The sequence below is a fragment of the Fragaria vesca genome, linkage group LG2 (assembly GCF_000184155.1).
Source record: "Fragaria vesca subsp. vesca linkage group LG2, FraVesHawaii_1.0, whole genome shotgun sequence".
Lineage (NCBI taxonomy): Eukaryota > Viridiplantae > Streptophyta > Magnoliopsida > Rosales > Rosaceae > Fragaria > Fragaria vesca.
In genome coordinates this window covers 27,332,026-27,355,542 of record NC_020492.1, presented here as the reverse complement: position 1 = coordinate 27,355,542, position 23,517 = coordinate 27,332,026, and the positions used below count along the sequence as shown (strand labels likewise).

The 23,517-nt window shown below is 40.0% G+C and overlaps 4 protein-coding genes and 2 pseudogenes across 5 annotated transcripts; all 6 read right to left on the bottom strand.

Moving 5' to 3' along the window:
• Positions 1-809: 809 nt before the first annotated feature.
• Positions 810-2,482, bottom strand: LOC101291493 (ER membrane protein complex subunit 4-like). Its single transcript, XM_004291578.1, has 6 exons — positions 2,321-2,482; positions 2,198-2,254; positions 1,781-1,934; positions 1,482-1,579; positions 1,326-1,391; positions 810-1,088 (listed from the first exon to the last, which is right to left on the bottom strand). The coding sequence occupies exons 1-6, from the start codon at positions 2,447-2,449 to the stop codon at positions 1,050-1,052; spliced, it is 543 nt and encodes a 180-aa protein (XP_004291626.1). The 5' UTR covers positions 2,450-2,482; the 3' UTR covers positions 810-1,049.
• Positions 2,483-3,063: 581 nt separating this feature from the next.
• LOC101310784 lies at positions 3,064-5,691 on the bottom strand (annotated as a pseudogene).
• A 500-nt stretch (positions 5,692-6,191) lies between these two features.
• Positions 6,192-8,973, bottom strand: LOC101310496 (annotated as a pseudogene). Its single transcript, XR_184166.1, has 3 exons — positions 8,906-8,973; positions 8,733-8,787; positions 6,192-7,930 (listed from the first exon to the last, which is right to left on the bottom strand). The product of XR_184166.1 is annotated as a pentatricopeptide repeat-containing protein At2g29760, chloroplastic-like (transcript).
• LOC101310199 (splicing factor 3B subunit 1-like) lies at positions 8,727-12,193 on the bottom strand. The gene is made up of 2 exons (XM_004293038.1): positions 9,058-12,193; positions 8,727-8,960 (listed from the first exon to the last, which is right to left on the bottom strand). The coding sequence occupies exon 1, from the start codon at positions 12,191-12,193 to the stop codon at positions 9,086-9,088; it is 3,108 nt and encodes a 1,035-aa protein (XP_004293086.1). The 3' UTR covers positions 8,727-8,960; positions 9,058-9,085.
• A 1,021-nt stretch (positions 12,194-13,214) lies between these two features.
• LOC101309910 lies at positions 13,215-15,730 on the bottom strand. Its single transcript, XM_004293037.1, has 3 exons — positions 14,628-15,730; positions 14,415-14,509; positions 13,215-14,223 (listed from the first exon to the last, which is right to left on the bottom strand). The coding sequence occupies exons 1-3, from the start codon at positions 15,728-15,730 to the stop codon at positions 13,295-13,297; spliced, it is 2,127 nt and encodes a 708-aa protein (XP_004293085.1). The 3' UTR covers positions 13,215-13,294.
• Positions 15,731-19,326: 3,596 nt separating this feature from the next.
• LOC101291204 lies at positions 19,327-21,687 on the bottom strand. The gene is made up of 2 exons (XM_004291577.1): positions 20,677-21,687; positions 19,327-20,459 (listed from the first exon to the last, which is right to left on the bottom strand). Exons 1-2 carry the CDS (start codon positions 21,611-21,613, stop codon positions 19,429-19,431), a joined length of 1,968 nt encoding a protein of 655 aa, XP_004291625.1. The 5' UTR covers positions 21,614-21,687; the 3' UTR covers positions 19,327-19,428.
• Between the last annotated feature and the right edge of the window lie 1,830 nt (positions 21,688-23,517).

The following is a 23,517-nucleotide window of genomic DNA, read 5'->3' as shown; positions in this document are numbered from 1 at the left end:
GCTCCACCCCGGCAGCGAGTTGCATCCCACGCGCAAAGGGCTAGCGCTGGTTCGTCCGTGGGAGAGACACACCCTGCAAGCGCGTCGAAGAAAGGGAGGCGAGCCGCTGACGTCAGCCACGTGTGTGGGCTGGGCTGAGGTGGAAAAAACTCACCTGGGCTGGATTACTCCTCTAGCCTGGGTCAGTTTGATCATTTTCCAAATAACCCAAGTTGAATTGGGGAGATATCTCATTTATGGGTGGAAGAAAAAAAATTGGGCTGGGTTACTTTGCCTATGTGGATCCAACCTGGGTTGGATTTTTTTCCCACCGGTGGACTTGCTCTACCCAACGAGGAAGCACGTCTTCTCATCTTCGTCTTCAAGTATCCAATCTTCAGAGAGGAAAACTGGGAAAAACTGGGAACCTGATAGTGGGAAGACTGGTTTTAGGATTTTAGACTTGGGGAATATGATTTGAGATTGGGTATCCCAAAAAAAAAAATTATTTGAGATTGGAATGGACTGGGATGAATGCGTCCTGCAATAGGAGGTGGAAATCATGGAATTCTGGTCGGCAACGACGGTGACTAGAGAATTTTCGGTTTTTGATCGAAGTAGAGATGCGATGAAATCTTACCGCGAACAAGAGATATAAAAGGTAATGGATTGATTAGATAAATATAAAACTATAACATTTTTATTCAGATTATGCAAAAATAGCTCAGCCCTTGGATCAAGATAGAGCAAATAATGATATTTGACCAAATAATCCCTGTGATCAGGACTCCACACAGTCCCACAATTAAAAGAGAACTGACATCCATTGCTAGCAAAGATCAGACTGCTAAAATATAGATTGGATGATAATCCATAAGTTGCTTGAATAAAAGTACTACAAACTGGCTCTATGCCTAACACAAAATTTAATTAATATAATTTATAACTCGAGACTAGTCATATGATATGCGCCATCAGCCAGTATATACGCAACACATCTCCTCCTGCTTCACTTTCTATTAGTCACATTATCCTTGATGATATTGGCAGCAACCAAACAAACATGGATGTCAATATAGAGGAATGCCGCCACCAGAATACTCAACCTCCTGAAAATTGGACAGGAAAATGTTAAAAGAGCTAGGAGGAAGCCATCAAGAATCACAACCTAATGCCACCAAACATTTGAAAGAAGCTTTTTGTGGCAGAATATATAATCTCGTCACCCTCCAACAAAGAGAGAGAGTTAGAGACAGTGACCTAAATTGTAGTAAACATCCCTCATGAATGCAACAAGGACCACATTCCAAACAAAATTGAATCGTCCAGGGGAGGATAAACAGTACCTGAGCAGGGGGTAAAGATGAAACCCAGTCGGATGCATGTGTAGGAAGCAACCCCAATGTGTTAAGCTGCCAGGAACAACGAATATTTAAGAAACTAGGTTCCTTTAAAGATATCATTACGGAGAAAGCAATTAAAGAGGCTAAAGATATATTCACCTTCCATACACCAAGTGCTAAACCTCCCAAATTAAGGGCGACGAAGAGCAATTTTGGGCCAAGAAGATCCACTTTGCTGTCCTTGTAGGGCTCAAAAACTGCAGAACCAAATTAAAGAACATCACATCAAGTAACCAATGCAATATGCACCTGGATTATGTAGCAATGCAGACATCAAGTATAGGATTTCATGTATGTCAGGCAGGGAAGAAAACATGGAATTCTACAGAGTCAGTCATGGACTGAAGGCAAATGGAAAAGCAGCAAAGTGTTAAACAAGAAAAGAGCGGACATCATACCCTTTCCTACACCTTGTAAGGCACTTATGGGCTGCCAGAGAGCAGAAAATGTAATACCAATGCTGAACAAATGGACTGTGCTGCCAGCCATCCACATCATGAAGCCCATCATTAACAAATTCTTTAAAGGGGCCTGTGCAACTTCCCAAGCTTTCTGCTCAAACAGAAAGAAACCATGATCTTATATTACCGCAAACATTGAACATTAGTGTATTCTAGTCCATCTCATGCATGCAATATGGAAAACTCAAAATCTACCCACATCAAATTCCCGCGGCAGTGATGGTTTGTAATATATAAACTGATTATTAAGTAAAGATGTAAAGTGAAATTTCTGTATCCCTACAAATCAAAGAGCATGGAAGAAGCAGAAGAAGAACCCCAACCCAACTGATAGTAACTTAGATGTGAAATTACCTGAGTTTTCCATGTTGATTCAGCTTCCTTCTTCTGGCGGCTCACAGTTGAATCGTCCTAGAGAAAAATTAAAGTTCAGATCGAATTCAAAACCGAAAATCCAAGAGAGAGATGGTAAGGTACCTGATCGGAGGAGGCCCTGGAGAAGCCAGGAGGGTCAGGGACGTCGCGGGAACAAGGAGAGGTTGAGTTGTCCGTCATGTCAACGGCCCATCTTCGACCGCCTCCCATGACTCCCTTTCCCTTCTCCATTCTTTTCTCTCTCTTACAAAATACAAACACAACTCTCTCTTCGATCCAAATAGAACCAATATTTATTAAAAAAAAAAAAAAAAAATACCTTCTTTAATTTTTGTACAATTTTAAGTCCTACTTTACCCCTCCCTTAAACTCTTACCTTTCCAACAACAAAAAAAGCTCTTACCTCATGTCCTCGTCAATCTGTAAAAAGACATCCATTTTTCCTTGAAGCTCTTCTAGGAGTTATGTCTGCTCTGATCGACAATTGTGTTGATAGTTTGTCTGAAAAATTAGTATGTTCCAGGTTGGTAGTTTGTCTGAGAAACTCCATGCTCGTCGGTGTTTCATGAAGACGATGCCCGTATAGAGTTAACTGCCTTCACTCCTTGTGTAGCTAGTTATTATAGTGGCATGGCATGGGTCGCATGGCAATCAAACTTGTAGTTAGAGTTGTCCATACCTATGGATTTGTGTCCTACACATCTTTCAGACCAAAGAGAATGTGTTCAATGAAATGTGTACTACAGTCTCAAGATATCAATGACAAAAGTCTAATGGACCGGAAAAAAAAAAAAAAAATGAGAGGCAGTAAGCCTCGGGAATTAGCGAGACGATACACTGTCAGGTCAACAAACGAGAGAAGATCATAGAGAAGTAGTAAGATGTGTGCATGATGACCAGCGGATGATGATTGATTCGTTGACCACGAAATCTAGTTGCTCCTGCTCACCAGTTGTCACCACGGATCTTTTAGCTTCTGCTGGTCTGTTAATCACTTCTCTAGCTTCAAGCCTAAATGAAAGGGAATCTGACAATAGGAGCTAGCAACTTCCCTGAGCTTATCTCTGCATCACAATGCATCAATATGATATTAGATGAGATTTTTTATGATTAGTGAAGGGAGCTAGAAAATGCAATTGAAAATACCTTGATGAACTGCATCTATGCTGGCTAAGAACTCCAAAGAACAACTACCTTCCTCAACCATAGAACTAGGGCTGAAGAATGCAAAGCTTGGCGTTGAGGAAATAGGGGAGGAGAATTCCAGTCAAATATGCTTGACTTTGTCTTCCCCCCAAAATGGTGGCATGCCACTAAGAAGAATGTAAAATTACCCCTGCACGTCAAACATCAGCAGCCTGGTTATAGCCCCCGGCAAGTACCTCAGGCACCAAACCGTTCAAACTCTGACCTGCTTGAACCAAATTAATGTCAAATATCTGACATCAAAGTTTAGGCAACAACTTACTAAAAGTGGAATTAGAACCCAACTCTTCAAAAGCAAATAAAATTTGGAAGTACCAGGCTTGATGTACGTTGCAAGACCAAAGTCTGCCAATTTTATTGGAGATGAGGAGCCTTTGTGGCCAACAGAATATTCTCAGGCTTCAAATCTCTGTGGACAACCCCATTTTCAAGACAATATAAAACTACCAGAATCAGATGCCTAAAGAGAACCGTAGCATCAGATTCAGAGAACTGCCCATGTTTCTCTAACTGGTGGAAAAGCTCCCCTCCTGCACAGAGCTCCATCACCAAATGAACGTACTCTTCCTCTTCATACACCGCCTTGAGATCTACAACATTAGGGTGCCCAGACAACCTGGTCATGATTTCTATCTCAAGCTTGATACTACTGGCATTATCTGATGTCACTAATCGATCTTTAGATATTGATTTGCATGCCAACACCTCTCCGGTAAACTTGTCAGTGCACGCCCTAATAACACCGATTTGACCCCAGCCTAATGACTCTCCAAGAATATACCGATCTTTTAGATTTGAGGTCTCATTTGCATCCAAGATGGAGGAAGTTAAGCTCAAAACTTTGTAAGAATTGCATGGCCGTATTGATATCCAGTTCCTCAGCCAGCCACGAATCTGACAATCGTCACTCAGAATTCTTACTTTCCAAATATGCAGCTTAGTTGCACCACCCTTTCCAACTGAACAAAAACAGGCCCAAGTTTTAAGTCAATATGTGATTTCCTAGCTTCAGTATGCATTTACCAAAGCATACATGAGTCGAAATCAGAAGAGGAGCTTTGTCAAGGTAGTTATAGAAGTTGACAATTACTCTTGCTTCAACTAAAACCTTGAGAGCAACAACGGCTCAAACTTTCGGCTGGGGATTCCTCCAAACCGTGGCCGGATCACCTGGATATGGACGGAAATATAAATTACTTTAAATCAGTCTCCCAGAGTAAACTGAAAAGTAAACTGATTTGAAACAATTAACCAATGGAGCAAATTCAAAACTTTGGGGAAACAAATATTCCTTTGATTTCTACTAACACTATTTATGTTTTTGGAACTTATCGAGCTTCAAAACCAAGCAGAAACTAGAAAATCAAAATCAATTTTGTCACAGATCTTCACATACACAATCCAAAAAGATAAACTAAACTATTTCAACAAATTCATACTAACAGATCAGTCAAATACTCTCTATCTCTCTCTCACTTTTGGTTTGGCTTGGATTTTCGAGGGTAACACCTCCCCATTTAAAATCCATTGAACTATAGTATTGAACAAAATAAGTTTAACATAAAATTGGCATGATAAGTTTACATGTGCCATATAGAATCTAAAATGCTGCAAGTATGTTTAGTTACCTGGTTTGCCAATGAACCATGAACTGGTGGAGTGGCGAAAAACTCCATATCCGGGCAGAGATTGTATCGACCTCCTTTGCATGATTCACACCTCCAGCAACTGATACTGGGCTCTAGTGCCACACAGTCACCAGGCACCAGATGCTTCACCTCACTTCCAGTTTCCTCTATGATCCCAGCACACTCATGCCATCGGCTCTTTAACTATAAAATCTGCAACTCTCATGGTCTAGAAGTAACAAACAACAATCAAAACAAAGCCTAAGTAAACATAAACCATAATTTTTTTTCAATTTCATTACTCTTGTTCAGCAATCAAACACTTTCACCTTAAATCATCATAAATCAAAGGAATTAAGTTCATGAATCAAAACACATCAAACAAACTTGAACCTTCAGGTAGTGATCATCACTCCCACATATCCCAACAGCCTTCATCCGAATCCTAACATCAAGAGGTCCTACAGTATTTTAAGTATCCCAAATGATTCAGTCAAGCAAAACAATCAAAGGGTTCATCTCAAAAACAGTGATCAAACTAAAAAGCTTCAAAAGGGAAAGCAAGGAATTGGTACCAAGTTCAGGGAGCTTGAAAGGTTGAATCTTGAGGGTGTTGATACCAACAAGCCAAGCAGCCATGTTCTCTTGTCATCTCCATGTGACATCCCTCCCTTTCCCATTTTTGCTATCAGTGGCTTATCACACTGTGGATACTCTGGAGTGAACAAAGTGGTGTATATAATTTGGTCAAGCTCTGGTGCGGTGGTTACAGCAATAATGAGAACCTTATTTCAGACAATCACCTTATCTCTGTTTGTCACCAAGGTTTCTTCGACATCGCAGCGAAGCTACCTGACATCATAAAGCTTCCTTCACCAATTCTAAAACCAACCCATTTTTCATCACATACGAGAACTTCATCCCATCAAAACCTGTGCTGTCAAACGTTCGAAAACACTGCTGGCAGTATTTTAGAGGAATGTCATGCGTAAACTTCTATTTGGTCACTGTTTGAAGACCAGCTTCCACAGTCATTGCAATGTGATCAGGTTGAGATGAGAAATCCAACTCCAAATAACCATCCATCTAGGTGTGTTGATGAATTGCTTGATGATCCTCTACGTATTAGATAAGTTACTTTATAATGCACCATTAATTTCAATGGAGCTACTACCAAATGGCTTCTGCACGTTGCACTCGTCCATCAATCCTCTCATTTTTGCAACACAATCCCATCTATGTGAAAGTGCATAGTTATTTGATGAGAGAATATAGTTCCCGCTGTTAGAAGGGTCCAATTCGATAAGCTTGTTTGACACAATCTCAGCTAAACCAAATTTCCATGAACTTGACAAGCACCCAGCAAAATTCTCCATACTATAACATCTGGTACCATAGGCATATTCTGCACGAACTCGTATGCCTCCTGCAGTTTACCAGAACGACCCAAAAGATCCACAACACACCCACAGTGTTTCATCTCTGGTATTAGTCCATGAACTTTTTCCATGCTGTCGAAATATTCCAATCCCTTATCCACTAATCCAGCATGAGCACAAGCTAATAAAATCCCAACGAAACTTGAATGAGTTGGTCGAATACCTTCTTTTAACATATGTGAGAAGAAATCATGTGCATAATCTGCAAAACCATTTACCACAAGGCCTGATATCACCGAAATCCATGACACTGAATCTTTCTTATCCATCCCTTGAAACACTGCCAATGCCTTCTCAGCCACCCCACATTTGCAATACATATCTATCAAAGCATTCCCTACATAAACATCTGTTTTCACTCCATGCTTCCTTATATACTCATGCACAGCCTCTCCCACATCGAGTGAACCCGCATGGGCACAAGCAGAAAGCACACTAGCCACTGTCACTTTATCCGGCCTTACATTAGCTGCCATCATTTTGCGAAAAAGACTCACCGCCTCAGCATGTTGGTTAGCTTGAGAATAACCCGTGATCATGGAAGTCCAAGATATCACATCCCTATTCAGCATCCTATCAAAAAGCTTTCTTGCATCAACTAAATTTCCAACTTTTGCATATACATTGATCATTGCATTCCATGATACTACATTCCTTTCACGCATCCTATCAAAAATTTCCCTAGCCAAACGCGGCAAACCACGCCGCCCATACATATCTATCATCGTATTCCCCAAATAAACATCAACACCAACACGATTGTCTTCCACATACTTCACCATACAATCCGCAATTCCCCATTCACCTAACTGAACACATGCCAAAAAAACTTTCACCATCGTCACCGCATCAGCCCTCACATTCTCTGTTATCTTCATCGCCTCAAAAAGACCCAAAACCTCCTTATACCTATTACCCTGACTATACCCACATATCAAAGAGTTCCACGAAACCAAATCCCTCTCATGCATTTCATCGAACACCTTCTGTGCAAAACCCAAATCACCACAACTCGAATACATACGAATTAAAGCATTAGAAACATACATATACGATTCAAACCCAAGTTTCAAAGCACAAGCTTGAGCCTTTTGGCCACATACAACATCCGAAACTCGAGCACAGGCCTTGAAGATGAATATGAAGGTCAAATTGTTCCCAACCAATTCTTGTTGCCTCATTCTGCTATACATACGAATCGCTTCACCGGGTTTTTCACTCTGCGATATTCCACGGATCATGAGGTTCCAAATCATCAATGTGGGTCGTACAATTTGATTGAAGAGGAAGTGGGCATTGTTTAAGTATGGTGGAGATAGTGTGTAGAATCTCAGAACGTCGGAGATTGAAGATGGGTCTTTGTGGAGGTGGGTTCTGATGAGGTGGGGCGTGAAGCTCCTTGGTTGAGACCAAGGTGGTGATCCGTGGTTTTGGTGGCGCTGCGGTGGTGCTCAGGTGGCGCCAAATGGGTTTTGCGGTTCATGAGTAATAGTGTGGTGTGGTATTTGCAACCGTCAGGGACGATTTATCTTTTGTATGTTTTTGTTTTTTTTCTTTGTTTATGGAAAAAAAAAACCGTGAGCCATAGAACATTGCATGGAGAGTAACATTTTGTAGTCATTAGTAATTGGAATAAATTCACAGCATATACAGATGTATATACCTGTTAGTTGTGGAAAACTGGAAAAGTATAAGAAATTAAAAGAAAAAAGTATTGTTGTAGGAGGAAATGAGGAATTGATTTGGTATGTCGTGGAAAAAGGAAAATTCTAGTATATACTGTATATGTCTGAATGTGTTTAAGAAGTTTGCTTTAAGACAAAAAATTTGTTCATCACCTGAAGTTTATTTAGTTGAGAGTTGTAAAATTTGAACAGCTATTGCATTATGCAAAGCTTGAGGCGCGCAATAGGGGAAAATGGATCAGGAAGTTTGTTTCTTTTTCCTTCTAGTTCTGTCAGTTTTCCTATGTGAATACTTTCTTGATAAATTTATTTTTCAGTAGCTTCATAACAAGTTTGTGTCTTCTTCCATAACAGGATGAAAACAAGCCTCTTTCCTTGATGCAGTGTAATTTTTCTTTGTTTCCTTGTACCCAAGTACCAGTAGCCTTGTAAGCTGTTTTAAGCAACCTCAGCTTAACTATCTCCGATCAATCTATGACATCTTATAGCATGATGATCTTTATATGACCAAAGATTGTACATATGACATTTTGGATAAAAAAAAACCAGGTTTTGCCTGTATTTTACCACTTTGGAAACCCCAAATCAGCCACCTCCAGTTCTTGTTGAATCTGAAAACAAGTAAAACACAAAATAAAAACACTTTTTCAACAGAGAAGTCCATCACAAATTCAAATATCACAAAATAAGATAATGGAAAAGCAAGAATCCTTGTTGGGTTTAGCCAACTGAACGAGTTTCTTTATCCCATCACTAAGTTTGGGCTTGCAGTACACCTCTGCACCTGATAGAGACATAGCAATGGAATAAGTAAGACAGTTAAGTAGACTAGTAAATTTGAAAAACCTAAGCTAGTTTCTAAAGGAATTTCTACTACCCGCCTTGGCTACATAGAAACTGTGATGCAGCTCAAACGAACATCGTCAGCTCTGGCCTTGTATACACATGATGCTCCTCATTCTCCAGCAAAGGGTATGCTGCCACAAGAGCATCTTGAGCTCCAATATACAGTGAGTTGTAAATCTTCCAGTACGCCTCCCTAACCTTCCTAGCAGGATGGAACAGCCCCTGGAGACAGTAATTGAGAACAACAGCAGGACCCAAACCCACCCTCATCCCTTCAATGGCTTCCATAACAGCATTTATAACATGTGGGGAAGTCTCAAATATGTTTGGCCAGACATAGTTCAGCAAGTGGACTAACGCCTCCTCGCAACCCAATCCAGCTACCCCCAGAGCCATGTGCTTGACAACAGAAGCTGCAGTTTGCCTGTGAACCAGATCTCTGTCCATGAGGGCATCCTCAAGCAATGGGGTCACCGCATATATATATTCTTTCCCCATTTCACCAATGTACTCAAAAATGAAAGACAGGGATTTCAAAACACCATTCCTGACGTTAAGCTCTTGGACACGGTACTCATTCATCAGAGCTGGCAGAACTGTAAAAGGAGCACACGTTTCAGCTACTATTGCAATTGCTACAGTCGTGCAAACACGATTCTGACGCTCCTGCACCTTGAGATTATTCAGGAGAGTTCCCAGGACATCTTGTGGACCAATGGCTTTTGCAATGTACCCAAAAGTATTCACAGTAGCTCGCCGGATACCCTTCTTATGAGCTTTCAGCATCTCAAGAAGCTCGAAACAGATCCTCATCCACTCTCTTGCTGGAACAAACTCAGCGCCACGGTCAGCAATGCGACCAACAAGGTCAATACAGTTCTCCTGAACTTTCTCATGCCTATTCTTCAGAATTGGAGCCAACCTGGGAATCAGATCCTTTATAGGAGGAGTCATCTTTGTCATACCAATAACATTGACAATTGCCTTTAATGCTCCCAGAATTGATCCTAGAACTTCTGGGTACTCTTCTCCCAAATACTCATACAAGACTAGACCAAGATGAGCCATCAGTTGTTCTGCTTCGCATGTCTTCATGACCACAGAAATCCTTGAGATAAGATCTGCAGCTTGCTGTCTGACCTTTGCACTCTTGTTATTCAAGCGCCACTTGATGATACCACAAATCTGGGGAAGGTACGATTTCACCCTCGGGCCAAGAGAATTCACAACTGCACCAAACCCACTAAGCATCACATTTGCATCGTCACTGGTCTGCTCTTGGAAGGCATAAAGAATACCATCAATCAGAAGCTCCTCCAACCTATCATGAATATCAGAAGCACCTAAATTTACAACCACCTTCTCAATTGTCTCTACAACCATGTGCCTATATGGTTCACTGTCATCTTTGAGATCCTCAACTATTCTCCCTATTATATCAGAAGCACCCACTTTGTTTGCTAGCTCCACAGTTGTTTCAACTAGTTGCTTGTAGTTTCTTCTATCCAAAGCCATCCTTCTAATCCAAAAGTTTCTGAAAAACTCAGGAAGAATATGATCTCTTATATATTCACGCTCCACACCGTCTGTATTTACACATTGTTTCACCACTTTAAGCACAATTTTCTTCATTTCTTCATCAGGAGTCTTGAACTCTCGAATCAAAACAACCATCACTTCCTTTGTGTAGTAACTCGCATACGTTTCATCCATAAGAGGGATAATAAAACCAATTGCCTTCAAGAACGCAGCCAAAACCTTACCATGGTGTCTCCTAGTACCCTGCCACAATGGCTTCAATACAGATTCAAAGCTTTCAATACCATATGGGGCAGCAGCCTCAGCGAGAGCAGCAACAGATAACGCAGTAATTGTCCGGACCCTGTGGTTTTCATCACTGAGACCATGTTCTATAATCTCCACCAGAGACTTCAAGTAGGGAAGAACAGCCGGCCCAATCAAGATGCCAATCTGCTGAACAATCTTGATCCCCGTGTGACGTGCCTGCCACGATTTCTTGCTCATGCACACAGCTTTCACAAAAGGCAAGAGAGCAGGAACACCAACAGCATGAGCAACAACGCTGAAAGCCCTAGCAGTTGTGTTCCTGACATATTCATCAGCATCATCAATACCCTTACGCAAGGCTGCAATCATACTAGCCAAACCAGCTGCTTTAGTAAGCTTGGAGACAATCTCTCTCCCTTCGACACGCGCATAATAGTCTTCATCAATCAATGAAGGCAACACAACAATAAGAATCTTCTCCACATAAGGACACACCAAATAATCCAACTTATAAAGCACTCTCTCAATTACCTTCACAAGAAGATGCCTCTCCTGGTCCTTTCCTGCAGCCTGTTGCATCAGCAGAGGCAGGATGCGGTCAAACAACGGCCCGGCACCAAACTCAACAGCCTTCAGAGTAATCTGCCTCAATGCTGCCTTCCTCTGCTGCGGCGTGCCGTTTTTCACCTTCAGCAGAAGCTTCATAATCCTCCTATCTCTCGCCTCCTCCGCCGACAACTCCTCATCATCTACCTCAATCATCAACGGCCCGAAAAATTGGTAATCCTCCGGCTGCAGGGCCACGCCGTCCGGCGTCTCCTTAGGCAAATCAAACATCTGTCCCCGATTCTCCACCGGAATCGTGTAAAACGGAGTCTTTGGCGTCTCGAGAAGCTTCCTTGCCGGAGTCCTAATCGGCTTGTACCCCGCTGGAGGTTCCATTATCTTATACCCCGCCGGAATCATAGCATCCAACTGCTCATCACTCAAATCCTCCTCCGGCGTGATGACCTTGATACCTCCCGGCGTCGGCGTAGCGATCCCGGCTCCGCCGAAGGGAGTCTTTCCAGGTGTGAAATCCGCCGCGGCGGCCTGGGGCGTCTGGTCCCACCTTGAGCTTTTCGGAGTCGGCGTGGCGGTGATTGAAAGAGACGGAGTGGCGTCGGAATCGAAGATCGGAGCGTCTATTGGTGTCTCGTCCCAGCGGTTCCTTCTCATCGGTTTCGGCGTGGAATCTGGCAAGTCCCAATCCGACGTCGTTTTGGGTATTTTCTTGGGACGATCATCACCGTGGTCCGGCGACTGTTCCCATCTATTCCTCCGCTTGCGGGGTAGCCTGGAGTCGTCGTCTGCGTCATTGTTGTTCTGCTCAAAAGGGTTCATGGGATCCAATTTAGGGTTTTGAGCACAGGTTAGGGTTTCGTTGAGAATAGCCTCCGCGGTTGGGTTTTTATAGGTTGTGGTTTGTGGGTGGGTCCGAGTTTTTCTGTATCCCTTTCCTAGTGTAAGTTGGAAGTTTGTAAACCTTATTTGTCCGGAGATGGGTGAATGAGTTAAAAATAAAAATAAAACATAAAAAAGATAAAAAAAAATTAGAGATGAGTCATATCGAAAAAAATGCTTAAAAAAAATCTTCTCCGATAACTATATTATGCGGTAAGATTGGTCGAGCGGCATAAGTTCCATATCTACCGTTTAAGTCCAAACTTTCACTAGTTTGTGGCTAGTTTGAAAAGCCTTGGTGTTCTTACGTCTGCAACGCTAAATTTATCTATTTTTGTTGGGATACCTCATGAATCTTAGTGTGGATAGACTGAGTGAGGGTGTTACTAACTTGCTGATGTAAGTGAAATTTGCTTGCTACCTCACCCCTGAACAAAAATAAATAAATGGAAAGACTGAAAGACAAGGAAGTAGTTGAATAAATCGACAAGTGCACATTTACAAGTAGTTCTAGGAGGTAAAACTACTGTAAGAAGGAGACACTAGATAGTAGTATTCTGCAGACATTATATTCTGTGTCACCCAAGCACAGTTTAGAGAGTTACAGCCTCGCAGGTAGAGAAGGGTTGTTGTGTATCGAGGTTCTTAAATACACTGAGATACCATTGAAATGGTATAAGAAAAAAATAAAAACAAAAACACAGTGCACTCCGGACATACTTCTGTACTTCAAAAGCTGCTTGCTTTATATACAACCAAATCCATAAACATGGGGTTTTGCAGAATAAGATGATGAAAATATGACATCTAGTTGATAGCGCTATAGTTCTTCAATCTATTCAAGCAAAAATGAACAAAAGGAAATCTGTAAATGATTCAAAAACTCCTGCCATATAATTCTTGTCACTACTGAAACATATATATTATCAAATATATGCAGTTCACTTCTTATTATTCCTTTCCAACCACACCACATTGACTAGATTTTCCAACATTTGATACTTGAGCAATAGATTAAACCACGTTATTGCTTGGCCTACCTCAACGCCTCTTAGCAAGCGGAGGCATGATGACAACATCGTCTGGGATCTCATGCATCACATTAATGTCAAGTATGGGAGACATAAGAGTAGCATATGAACTTCTGAAGTAGCTTGTCTTGAAGTAATCTTCAACATAATCATAGATGCACCCGTTATTTTGCTGAATAGAAACTAATGCATGAGCACAAGGAAAACCGTTTATCTGCCACTCATGGCATGAGCAGAAACGATTATCCAAATCGACCTTCATAGAATATCCAGCATGAACCTCAAAAACATATCGACTAGAACGATAAGCCTTGTAATTCCTACAGACCATCAAATCGTTGTTCAAAGTTTTCTCAATCTCAGGACACAAAACAGATTTCCATTCCTCTGCTTCAAAACGTTTTTCAGCCATCAATTCCATGAGCTTAATCATGATGCCATCAACTATTTGACAGATAGGCAAAGTGCACAGCTCGAAAACCCAAGAACTAAATGATCCAGAAAGTTTACTACACATTTCACCATATCGATTGCCCTCAAAATAGATATATGACCAATATTCCTTAGGATGATCTTCTAGAAAAGTCATGAACAGAGCACCGCCTTCTTGTTTTAATTTTTTCATATTAAACTCAAAAGCAGCTTCTCTGGGAGCATTAGCACATTTCAAAAACAGATCAACAATGCGATTTCCATAAGATTTACCATACATAGATGAATATATAGAAAAAAGCTTCTGTTTCAAATACTGCAAGCAAGAAGCATGATGCGATGCTGGAAATATCTTTGAAACAGATTCTGCCAGACCTTTGTTACAACCAGATACCAACGTAATTGTCCTACCGTGTGCAGTCAAAACTATAGATAAATTGTTAAAGAACCAGCTCCAGTTTTCCTCATTTTCTGAGTCCACGATACCAAAAGCAAAGGGGAAAGTTCCTGAAAACCAAGACATGTATGAGTAATCTGATTCAATAATATATGCATGTAACTTCTTAGAAACACAATATATATATATACAGCACAATAACCAGTTAAGACACTGATGATGTAATACAGCTTGTTCTTCTATTGTTAAGAGACATACAATGATTCATCACCCTAATCAATAATAAGAATAACTAATGTACCTTGATTTCCATCTTTCCCAGTAGCACTAATTAAGTACCCATCATACTTGCTTTTCAGGAATGTTACATCTATGAACAACAAAGGTCTGCACCATCTAAACCCCTCAATGCAAGCACCATAGCAAACAAATAATCTCTGAAAGGAGGACGTCATGGGATCACACTCCAAGATACAGTGTGACCCTGGATTAGTTGTCATCAAACCAAACTAACTGACGATATGAGAGGGATTCATCACCATGAACTGTTCTCTTAGCCAGTTCTTTTGCTAACCAGGCCTTACGATAAGAGACATCAAGACCATATTTTTGCTTGAAATCCTTAACAATATCAGTTGGTTTAATATATGGTTTCTCACGAATTTGATCCACCAGAACAGAAGATATAATCATTGAAGTGGTCAACTTACTTGCCTGTTCAGGGAAGATAACTCTCTCGCAAGTGTGAACATTATTTAAAGTCCTAAGGTAGAAAAACGCATTCACTTGACACTTGCAGGCATGTATACGCCAACTACATCCATCTGATAGCTTCTTCCGACATTCAGCAATAACGTGAGTCCTATAATTTCTTAAATAACGAATACGGAATCCCATCTCAAAGGCATACTTACACAACTTGTTACGAAATTCAGCTGCACCACCCTCAAACTTCTGTCCTACATGATTAATATATTCCTTCCAACCTTGAGATAAATATGCATTGCCTTCATGTACTCCAGAGTTCCCCAAATATTCATTTTCGTCAATGAATTTACTTTCTACCATGCATGACGATGATGATACATGATTAGACGCTGCAAAATCAGATATTGCAGGAATAGGTGACTGTATATTAGATGTTGCATGTTTAGGCAGTGCAGGATCAGAGGCTGCATGGTTAGATGCTGCATCATTAGACATTTCATGATTAGGCACTGCAAGGTCAGATGCTGTATTATTAAAAGCAGCACAATTAGACGCCGAATGATCAGAAGCTGCATGATCCGAGAATGCAGGATTATCTGCTGCTTGACCGGACACTGCACGAGCAACATCCTCCTTCTTCGAACTCTCAAGATCCTTTACCAATATATCAACAAAACGACTCTTCACCATGGATAAAAACATGAGCATCATGTGCATGTCCATATCAGATTCCAACATGATATTAGGATGCTCAGGAATAGAAAATGTCAGCTCAAAACCCCCTACTTCCAGTTCCTCAAACCTTGAACTTATCTCATTACGCATATCAGCATATTTTGTATGTTCAAACAATGGAATGACCAGAGTTACAGCACGATAACTACACCTTGCAATTGTAGCAGTCTCCATTCCTCTATAATTTCAAAACCAAAAGAACATAAGAAATCATAAGTCAGGAAGTGCCATTGTAAACTGTATGACATATAGCAACATATCAAATTTCATCAAAAGAATTGAGGCGTGTGAAACAATGAAATTGAGGCATTTCAATCAACAAAACAAATTAGTAGTAAAATACAGTATGGCAAAAAAGAAAATAATCCATACAAGTACCCAATATTATTTACATCAACTCTTGCTAATCCGTATACTGAAAATAAAATACAAGAACCATGAAATGCAGCAGAACACAGTCAAATAAGACTATTAGAATGATTCAGAAGAATGAAAAATTAAAATGAAGTACCCCAATTTGAAAGTGGGCAAGAAAATAAGAACTTTTCTGGTTACTGTTCTCATAGCGTAGAGTGAGAGGTGTATCTGAAGAGTCGGAGCGGTGGAGTGTCTCCGTCGCCGACTTGAAGAGCATCAAAGAAGAACATGAGTTACCTTTTGGACGGACTATAAACATATTACCTTTTCTGAGTTTCTCACCGAACCATGTGAAGGGTACATCCGTCAAATCAGTTAAACATTTTGATTACGGACAATAATTTCAGAAAAACTAGCAAAATTTTAGGTATTGTTGAAGGTAAAAACCTTAAGTGTTTGTCAAACTAACCGACGAGAGTAGATTAAGGAATTAGCAATTAACGGATGTAACGGCTCAATTAGTTATATCTATCATTATGTACGATATTATTATCATTGAATATCGTCATTATGTATGTGTAATTACTATTGTAATTTACCTTTATATAAAAAAGATTTTTAATGAAATGAGTAAACCAATTCTAATTCTCATTTTATTGTAACAGGTATTAAATTGTTAATACCTCATCAATTCTATAAAAAAAAAGGGTAAATATGTCACATCCCGACCCTTATATTTTTACTTTATTTACTAGCTTGATTATAATAAGAATTTTACCGTCTCCGTCATTGAGGTAATAGTTTAATTGGTCCCTAGAGGTGTTTTAAGGGACGATTAATTTCGGGGAATTATTCGTGGGAGAAAATATGACGACGATAAAAATGGTAAATTTTAGCTAGTAAAAAGTAATTTTTATTCGGGTATTATTTTTTCGGGGTGTTTTATTTTTAGAATTGGGTAGTATATAGGTGATGGACCGGGTTGGACAGGCCCAAACCCAGCCCTCACTTTTCTTTTTCCCTCTCTCTCCCTCCCGGTTTCCACTCCCGAGCTCTCTCTCTCTTCTTCCGCCGGAAACCTCCGCTCGCCACTGTCGTCCGGCCAAGCAGGGACGTCGCACCACTCCAGCACGGTCTGTCGTCCTCCCCGCCGCCTTCCTGGGCTGGTGAGCGGCGCTACATCCCCGCCGATCGGAGGAAATCCTCCTTAGACGCCGTTTGTCTTCTCGCCGAAGCTCCCTCCTCCGGCCACCAAAACCGACGATCCTTGGCTCGTTGTGTAGCCCTCCTCCCGTGCAGCAACTCCTCCAAAGGACTCACCCTCTCTTGAGCTAGGTAAGGAGAAAGGTGAAGTTGAAATTCTAGAGCGTTTTTGATGTTTTTAGTCGATTACCCTAGTTAGGCTTGGAATTGGTGTTTGTGCTAGTTAGGAAAGTTGTAGAGCATGATGAGAGGATTATTCTGTTAAAATTTCATAGGCATTGGAGGTCGCCGGAATCGGCCTCAGGCGCTGCCACTGTTTGGAAGATTTTTAGGGTTTTAAATTTAGAATATTAAGGGGAGTTTGTTGAAGTGAGTTATGGAATTTTTGGATGAGTTTTGGATAGGTTTATGAATTTCCGAAGTGTGGTATTTTTGGCGGTTAATTAATGTAGAATCCGGTCGTAAGATTTAAGTCGTATTTTTGGGGAGGTTGTAATTACGGCTGCCGAGTATGATATTTAAGTTCGGTTCGGTTCGTTTCGATTTAAGAATATCGAAGTTAGGCAATGATGAGCGTAGTTATGGCTCTCGGTTAATTTTGCCTATTTTGTTTAAATATTGGAGTTTTAGTTGGGAAATTAATTTTATATTTGTGCCAGGGTTCGAGGAAACCTCTCTGGAGTGGCGATTTGGATTTCGTCGGGCTTATGCCTAGAGTTGTGAGTGGACTTTTGTTTTAAATAAAATGCATGCTATAGTTCATAGATGAACAATTAATGTTGTGGAGCATTTTGACGTCATTTTATTTTGACGGTTTTATTTCTCTTGGAGAGTTACCGAAAATGGGATTTTCAGTGAATATAAATATGTATTTATGAGGAGAGTATGTATAAAAATGCTAGCTAGCCCTATGTGTCTGTCCACCTTAATGACGTAGCATATAACCGCATTATGGTGTGACGTGAGCGTTGGACGCGAGCGTAGTAGCCCTATATGAGTGTTTAATTCATATAGGGGGTATGGGCATATATTTATACACCCGTCTGTCCACCTTAATAGCGTAGTATATCACCGCATTAAGACGTGACGTGAGCGTTGGACGCGAGCGTAGTAGCCCTATATAGACCCATGAATTTATATAGGGAGTATGGACATGTGTAAATACATACATATATTATAGAGCCTGAGAGGCTCAACATTTATGAGATAAAAGTTTTATCGCTTGCAGCATGCATTCGATTTTCCTTGGAAATTGATTTGGGGAAACATAAATATTTATTCGTTAATTTATTTTTGTCAATTCACTCTAACGTGTTTCAAATGTTCTCCCCTCGGCTCTTCGTTTTAAAAATGCCTAGTTTGCAGGATTGCATAGTTGAGGTCGGGCGTACATGGGGATGAGGCATAGTCATCATATAGCTTCCGCTTGTTAATTTATTATGTTTCCTTTCTTCCTGTTAGAGTTGCTCTGAACCTATAAATGGTTAGATATGAGATTTGTTTAGATTAGCAAATAATTTGGGTGGTGTTGTGATTTGAGGAGCACGGAGGCTCCAGGAGTTTAAGGTTGGATTTAAATTTTCAGAAGTGTTTGCAGGTATTATTAGGAAAGGTTGTCCATTTTCAAGAGAGGTTAGGCCGATTTTTCGGTAAATTTTCCTTGGAGGTGGTCCCCGCACGACTTACTCTGGGTTTCAGAGTGAAATTTGGGATGGGTCGTGTCAAAATACCTCATCAACGATTCTCAGTCCTTGTTACCTAGAGGGCTAGACTTGTAGTAGAGAGTCTTCAATACACAACATGTAAACACATGATACAAACCACACTGCCCAAGTATTAGACTGAGCACCCGAGTTCGTAACTCAGCTTTGTAACGCTTATGTGGCTAGCACCTCGCTGGTCGTGGTCGGTTCTTGCGAAAAGACATAAGTATTTCGGCTTACCTCCGGAGGGTTGGGGGATCTTTACTTCCATTTTATAACAAAAACACAGCTCATTTGCCTGAAAAATGGCATCATTATTCCTTACTACAAATATAACACAATGGATGCATTATTATTCCCATGTTCTTCAAGTTGCAAGCAACCGAGCATGATTTAGTTTTCCAAACGTTTTGCAGACAACTAGACATAATGTATCATTTGCTCATGGCTATATGTAGTGTGTTTGTGAAATTGGGTCAACTCTTGCAGAAAACAACTTCAGAATAGTGGTCAGAAACTTTTCAAAATTTGAGTAGTCCCTATTAACAAAATGTTCAACACCTAATCATAATTCTTTCAACACTTGCACAGAACTGATAAGAACCTAAATCAAACATTCGCAGCACACGTCTTCCTGTTATGTCGTCCAACTTCACCACACCGACCACATGTTATTGCCCTGGGTAATCTATCAACAGATTTAAGCTTTTTAGCCATCGGACCTGTAGACTTCCCGGAATGAGGAGGCAAGATAACCCTGTTGTCTGAATCTTCATGCTTTTCATTCTCAATGTCGGGTATGGTAGAAATAGGAGTTGCATACGAACTTCTAAAGTAGCTTGACTTGAAGAAATCGCTAACATAATCATAAATGCAGCCAGAATTCTTTTGAACTGCAACAAGTGCATGAGCACAGGGAAAGCCTTTTCTTTGCCAATCATGGCAAGAGCAAATATGATTACTCAAGTCAACAGTAACAGTGCCCTCCGCATGCACCTCAAAGACAGAGGCACTAGAACAAGTAACATTCCAATTCTTACCCACAATCAAAGTTCTCTCCATCTCAGGACACAAAACAGAACTCCATTCTTCTGCTTCATGATTCCTTTCAGCTATTAATTCCATGAGCTTAATCCCGATACCATTAACCATTTGGCAGATAGGAAGCGGCCATAGCTCAGAAACCCAAGAAGTAAATGACTCAGACACATTGTTACATAACTCACCATATCCATTTCCTTTGAAATAAGCATATGACCAGTTCTTCTTCGGAAGATCTTCAAGAAAAGTCTTAATAGGAGCACCGCCCTCATCTTTTAAGTTTTTCAAATTAAACTCAAAGGCAGCTTCCGTTGGAGCATATGCGCATTGCATCAAAAGATCAACCATTCGTTCTTGGAAAAATTTAGCAGAGGTAGCATATATTGAAAAGAGATTCTTTTTCAAACTGTCCAAACAAAATGCCTGATGCGATGTTGGAAATATATTTGATACTCCTTCAATCAAACCTTTGTTCCGATCAGATACAAATGTAATTGTCCTGCCTTCCAGAGCCAAAACTTTTGCTAAATTCTCAAAGAACCAGCTCCAGTTTTCATCGCTTTCTGAGTCCACGATCGCAAATGCAAAAGGATAATATCCTGATATCCAATAACATATAAGGACAGGGAATGAGTAATTTGGCTATTCAATGATATATACTACTTTCAAATCACTATACAAAACAAATGCATGTACATTATGCAGATAACTATATATTAATGTTTGTTTTGCAACTATTTTTATATAAAATGATATGTAAAGTATTTCGTCAATCATCTCAGTAAGTAGAAATAAGTCAAATAACTAAAACTGTACCTTGATTTCCATCCTTCCCAGTTGCACCTATTAGCTGTCCCTTATATTTGCTTTTCAGAAAAATAGCATCTATGAACAACAGGGGTCTACACCATTGAAATCCCTCAATGCAAGCACCGTAGCAAACAAACAATCTCTGAAAATGTGAAGTCTCAGGATCAGACTCCAAAACACAATGTGATCCAGGATTGGTAGACATTAAAGCGTCTCTATACCAAACCAACTGATGATAAGACAAGGATTCATCACCATGAACTTTTCTCTTGGCCAATTTTTTCGCATACCACGCAATATGATACGATATATCAAGACCATATAGTTGTTTAAAATCCTTGACAATATCTGCTGGTTTAATCGTTGGTTTTTCACGGATTTGATCCACAATAACAGAATATATGATCCTTGAACTTATCATCTCACTTTTCGGCCCACCTGTACAACTCGTGCATGTATGAACTTTATTCAAACTCCTTATATAGAAATAGCCATTTTCTTGACATAAGGCACCAAGTATATTCCATCTACATCCATCTGACTTCTTAAAACATTCAGCAACAACACGGAACTTATCGTTCCTTGTGTAAACAAAACGAAATCCCATCTCAATGGCATACATACACAACTTGTTACGGAATTCAGTTACTCCTCCCTCAAATTTCTGACCAACATGACTAATATATTCCCGCCAACTTTGAGACAAATATTTATCTTCATGTGATGTTGAATTTCCCAAGGGTTCATTGTCACCAGTGGCACTCTGACTTTCAACTGTGCGAGACATAGGTGTTGACCGTGCTGTCTGAATAGGCACAATATTAGATCCTGAATGATTTTGACCAGCGCCTTCAGTATTGGAATTCACATGATCCTTCACTGATATATCAACAATCCTAGTATTTAACATTTGTAGACACATCAACATCATGCGCAGATCCATATCCGATTGCAGCAAACAATTGGGATGCTCAGGGATAGCATATGTCAGCTCAAACCTCCCTATACCCAGTATCTTAAACCTTGAAAAAATCGTATCAAAAATGTCCACATACTTGCTGTGTTCATACAATGGAGTTACGATGGTTGCTGAGCGATAAGTGCACCTTGCTAGTATATAACTATCCGGTCGTCTACATGTATAAATTATTGAAACACACAAACTGGGTTAACCAACTACCACAGAACAGCATTCAAAATGCATATCCGACATATTGTTAACGAAAACAGTAATATCATCTAAAACAACCACAATCACAAATAATATTTAATGAAATTTTAATCCCCATAAACCAAATAACAAGTTCTTAATGACATGTTTACAGTTGTCTTGAACGAGTACAACACAACAGCTGTAATCACAAGGCAATTGTCTTGCACTCGAGTCTTACCCAAAAAAAAAAAAAAAATAGCATACAACATTCAGTAATCTAACTCAAACATCTATTCGGGAAATTCCGTAATTTCATTCCTATAAGTTGATATTCTTCATAAGTCTACCTACTCGTCAATCAAGACTCTACCACTGCCAAAGGTAGGTTGAGTATCTACAACATTGGGTGACTTGGTTTGAAATTCATAAGTCAATTATCAGCTTGTAAAGAATTTAAAGAAAGAGAACCCAGTTTAGCTACTTCATAATTGTAATGTGAAAGGAAATGTTCAAATCAAAGAACCGTATACACTGGAAATATTAACATGCGGAAATGGGTAGAGCAATTCAAAGTAGAGGGCTCTATTACACAAATCTGAAATGTAAGACGGAAGCCAGATAACACAGTTTATAGAAGAATTGAGAGATGAGAGAAAGAAAAGAAGGTGAATTACCCTGGTTCGAGTTTGGGTTTCATACTGGAATGGAAGACCTACAACTTCGAGAGAGAGAGAGTGAGCACCAGTAAGCAAATAAAGCAATTCTCTTCAAGAGGAGATCCATTGGGCCGGGTTTGGATCGGGTATAGATACCCAAACTGGTTCAGTGAAAGAAAGTGAGATTGGATCAGTGAGATGGATTGTCAATATGTGTATTATACATTTTTCTTCTTCTTTGTACCGATCAATCAATTCCAATTTATATATCTAATCTTTCTATAATTTTCTAATCAGGTATGCTCTTGTACGGAAGTACACACCACTTTTACTCGATCTTGTCCAACTCCTTAATTTTCCGGTCAAATATTATGTGCAATTTTCACGTTGGTAACATGTTATCATAAAAATCTTTTTTTCTTTTATCATAAAAATCTCAAATTAAGCAAGATGAATTTTCTTCCAGACTACTATCTAGGAATTTTACATTTTCAATGTGAAATTTATTCGCTACCAAAGTTTAAGAATACGTTTGAAAAAATCACCATAAAATATATTTAGTTCATAAATTGGACTAGTTCCATAACAAAAGATCTAAAACACAAACATGATTGTACAAAATACAAACAGCAACTTATATGCCCGATTACTTGAGGCAGAAACATTAAGGACCTCGGAAGGAATTGGCAAATCGCAACAAAAAATTGCAAAGAAGGTCGTAACTGGTTTACTGTATAAAATGCATAAAAAATGCATGCCGACCCTTGAAGCTTTCTTTTTTTTTTTCCCGGTAATTAGCCGTTGTTAGAAGCCAATAAATAAAGGGGTCCAGTTCCTTTCTCTCTATCCCACATCCAATTTTGAATTTCTAACGCTTGGCTCACTCTCTCTCTCTCTCAAAAATTTTGAAATTCAAAATGGATTGGGTTCTCTAAAGCCGCTCCGGTGCGGCCAACCACCGCCGTGTTCGCTGCCCCTCCACTTCACCACCACAAGGTAAAATTCTCAAGCTTGCCCCTTCCTTTTCTCTTCCGTTTG